Source organism: Crocuta crocuta, unplaced genomic scaffold (assembly GCF_008692635.1).
Source record: "Crocuta crocuta isolate KB4526 unplaced genomic scaffold, BGI_CrCroc_1.0 scaffold619, whole genome shotgun sequence".
Taxonomy (NCBI): domain Eukaryota; kingdom Metazoa; phylum Chordata; class Mammalia; order Carnivora; family Hyaenidae; genus Crocuta; species Crocuta crocuta.
The window spans coordinates 803179-806418 of record NW_027533395.1 but is presented as its reverse complement, the minus strand read 5'-3'; the positions used below and the strand labels follow the sequence as shown (position 1 = coordinate 806418).

The window sequence follows — 3240 nt, the reverse complement described above, 5'->3', positions numbered from 1 at the left end:
AAACAAAAAACAAAAAACAACTCATTGAACCAGTGCGGGGAGGGCACCAGGTGCCCGCCCACCTGCGCAGGCCTGGCGTGGATGGAACCCCCAGATCAAGGTCTCTGCCCTCAAGGGTCTCCTCATCTAGAGGGAGAGGGACTGAGTCTGACTGCAAACCCAAGGTACAGCTCTCTGATCTGCCAGAGGGCTATGGGAAGTCAGTAGTTTGGGTTTCCAGGAGTTCAGAAGATCCTAGCAGCCCACGCACTGGGGTCTGGAGTGGGGGAAACAGGAAGGGTGCAAAAATGTCAGTGGGACAGTTGGCCTGGTTTTCGAACACAGCCTGGATGAGGCGATGGAAGTAGGGGGCCCCAAACAACAAGATGAGNCCGGCGCTGTGCCTGCTGAAGCTGTTTTGTTGGGTGTTCAACCAATTAGACTAAAACCAAAGCCTCTGGATTGGGCCGCAGGAAAAAGAGGTTTGGCTACAGTGGGTGTAAGAGGTAATAGCGGACGATTGTGGAATGTCCTGTCCACTTTGACATGATGTGGCCGAAGACCGAAGATCTCTGGAAACAGGGCTCCATTGAAGGAATTCTACGCTCCTGCCCCTCTGCTCCCCAGTTCACATTCCTCACCTTCCTGGCAGCCCGGCAGCTTGTGGTAACACTGAACTCCGCTGTTCCTGGGGGACTGGGCAAGGGACAGCAGCAAGGTTGCCCTTAAGATCCTGTCGTGCAGACAATATCAGGTGCAGATGGAAGGAAGGGCGGCAGTGGGGTGGGGGGGGCGGGCTGGTGATGGAGCCCCTCTCCAGATAGGGACTCAAGAGTCCCTGTTCTTTGATCTGGAGGGGCCTCCTCTCTCACACGCATGGGAGATGTGGCTTCCCCGAGGCTCTGGGTCAGGGCTTTTGGGGTTATGTCAGGAAAGGGCTGAGGGACCAGAGGCTGAGGCAGGATCCAAAGAGCAGGAAGTGAGAGGGGAGTGCTGACCCCTCCAGGTCCCTAAGCTTCCAGGCCTGCAGAGTTCGTCAGGCTCCCGGCCACCTTCTAGCTCAGGATCCTTTCCACCTCTCTCAACTCTAACTCCGCTGTTGCTAGGCCCAGTATCACCTCATGGTTCCAGAACAGTGCTGATGCGCTAGAGACGGGCCTGCCTTGAGGACAATTCTGCAGCTCTGGGGGACCTGCGGATCCCGTTCTCACCACTCCTGCCTCCGAGCACCTGTCCTCCCCACAAATGCAGGGAAAAGATGGGAAAGAGGGTAAATAGCTCTTCCCAATACTCCCAAGCAGGGCCAGGGCAGGCACTGGGGTCCCAAACAGGAATCTTTTCTCCCTACAGGGTCCCTTTTACTCTAGGGAGCTGCAAGCCTTGTTCTAAACAAATAACTAAACGGGAGATAAAGAAACCAATCTCTGATGTGCAGAGACCTCCAGGCTGGAGGCATCCAGGGAGAGAACCTGTCCCCTGCCCCACAGCCCAGCTTGGCTCACTTCCTCTCTGGGGCAGTATGGGAGGAGGTCCGAGAAGCCCAGAAGGTCCTATTCTTCCCATCCTAGCCTCTAGGCTGGGCCACAGTCCTCCGCACCGGCCTCTCTGGCCCTTCTCTTGACTAAGCAGGGCTGCTGGACCACACTGTCTGCCCAGGAGTTTACAAACAAAGCCAGGAAAAGGGTTGAGACTCAGTGTGGGGAGGGAAACATCTCTCTTGGCTCTAATTCCCGCTTGCTCCCCTCCTTTTTTCAGGGGCAGACATGGAAAATCAAGGTGGTGGGGCCAACGGCCCCATACAAACCAGAGGAGAGAAGCAAGAGTAAAAAGAGCCTGGGGGTACAGCCCCTGTGGGTGCCCCTGGGGAATGAAAGACATAGGGTTCAAACACACGTAAGTACCCACAGGTTACATATGTTTACACAAATATACCACATTTTGAACCCCACACAAATGTACATATTCAAAAACGTAAACACATTCGAATACCGCTGTGCACAAATGCTCGCCCGCTATACACAGAGTCCCGCCGGCCGTAGGATTCCCAGCCCCCAGTCTGACTCGAACCCGGCTTCCCTTCGGGCTCCTGGGAGCGCAGTCCCAGCCGTGGCCCGGCCCCCTCCGGCCCCCCGCCCCGCATCCGGAACAGCTGGAGTTGGGCGGTGTNGCCCCGTTAGCCCAGGCAACCCGCCCGGCTGCCCGGGCGGGCGCCGGTCACCGGGCGGGCCGTGGCCCTAGCCGACCGGAAGAGCCGTAGCCCGAGGAAAGAGTGTGCAAGATTGCAGGAAGAGGTAAGGCTGTAGCTTCTGCCTCAAACCGGGGAAGAGGTGCCTGGAGCCACCAGCAACTCCCCGTCGGCTCCTGGCTGGTGAAGACTGAGTCCTCTGACTGGCCCCCTCCCCCAACCCCTGGGGTCCTCCAGCCCTGTCCCGTGTCGCCTCATCCAGGGCTGCAGTACCCTCGCGAACCTCCCGCGGGCCAGCCTGGAAGCTGCGGACTCCCTCTCCCCAGGCGCATGGCCCAAGGCCGGGGTGGGGGTGGGGGGTTAAGGACAAGAGGGTCGAGGGGTAGGGACACTGGGTCCTTGATCTCAGCTCGGCAAAGTCCGCACTGGGCGGCGGCGGGGCCCATCCAGGCTCCTGGTCTTACCTGGCCCGCGTGGCGGCCGCGTCCCTCTCCGGCTGGGCTCACGCCGCCCTTCTCGGACGCCAGATCCCGGGTCGGAGAGCCTGAGACCTCCGGGCCAGTGCTGCCATCGCAGCCAGACCGGCGGGAGGCGGGTGCGCCGGGAGCGAGGCTCGCAGTTTGGGGTGGGGGCGGCGGCGTTTGAGTCGCCCGAGGTTCGGGTGCAATAAAGGCGCGGCTAATGTAATTTACAAACAGCTCGGGCCGAGCGCGGCGCAGCGCCCGGACTGACAGGCGCATTAGGCAGGCTAATTCCAGCCGGCTCCTCCTACCCCCGGCCCGCTAATTAATGAGCTTCCCAACTTAGAGCCGCCTGCATTGGACAGACAGAGAGTGAAAGAGAGGGCGAGGGAGAGGGAGAGAAGAAGAGAGACGGGGGGAGCAGAGAAAAGAGAAGAGAGAGAGGGAGGGAGGGAGAGAGAGAGAACAGGAGAGAGAACAGAGAGAAAGAGGAGAAAGGAGAAAGGGAGAAAGGAAAGAGAAATAGAGAAGTGCCGCTGCAGATAATTGATTACTCCTCGATCAAGGCTAACTTGTTAGCAATAGTCAATTGCCCCATCTCTCCGCCTCCCCTCG

The 3240-nt window shown here is 59.0% G+C and overlaps 1 protein-coding gene across 1 annotated transcript in view; it reads left to right on the top strand.

Moving 5' to 3' along the window:
* Nucleotides 1-2494: 2494 nt before the first annotated feature.
* Nucleotides 2495-3240, top strand: part of LBX1 (ladybird homeobox 1) — a 2438-nt gene continuing 1692 nt past the window's right edge. The window contains exons 1-2 of the mRNA XM_077748451.1: nucleotides 2495-2510; nucleotides 2692-2819. Of these exons, the coding sequence (XP_077604577.1) occupies nucleotides 2495-2510; nucleotides 2692-2819 (144 nt within the window). The remainder of the gene's footprint in view (nucleotides 2511-2691; nucleotides 2820-3240) is intronic.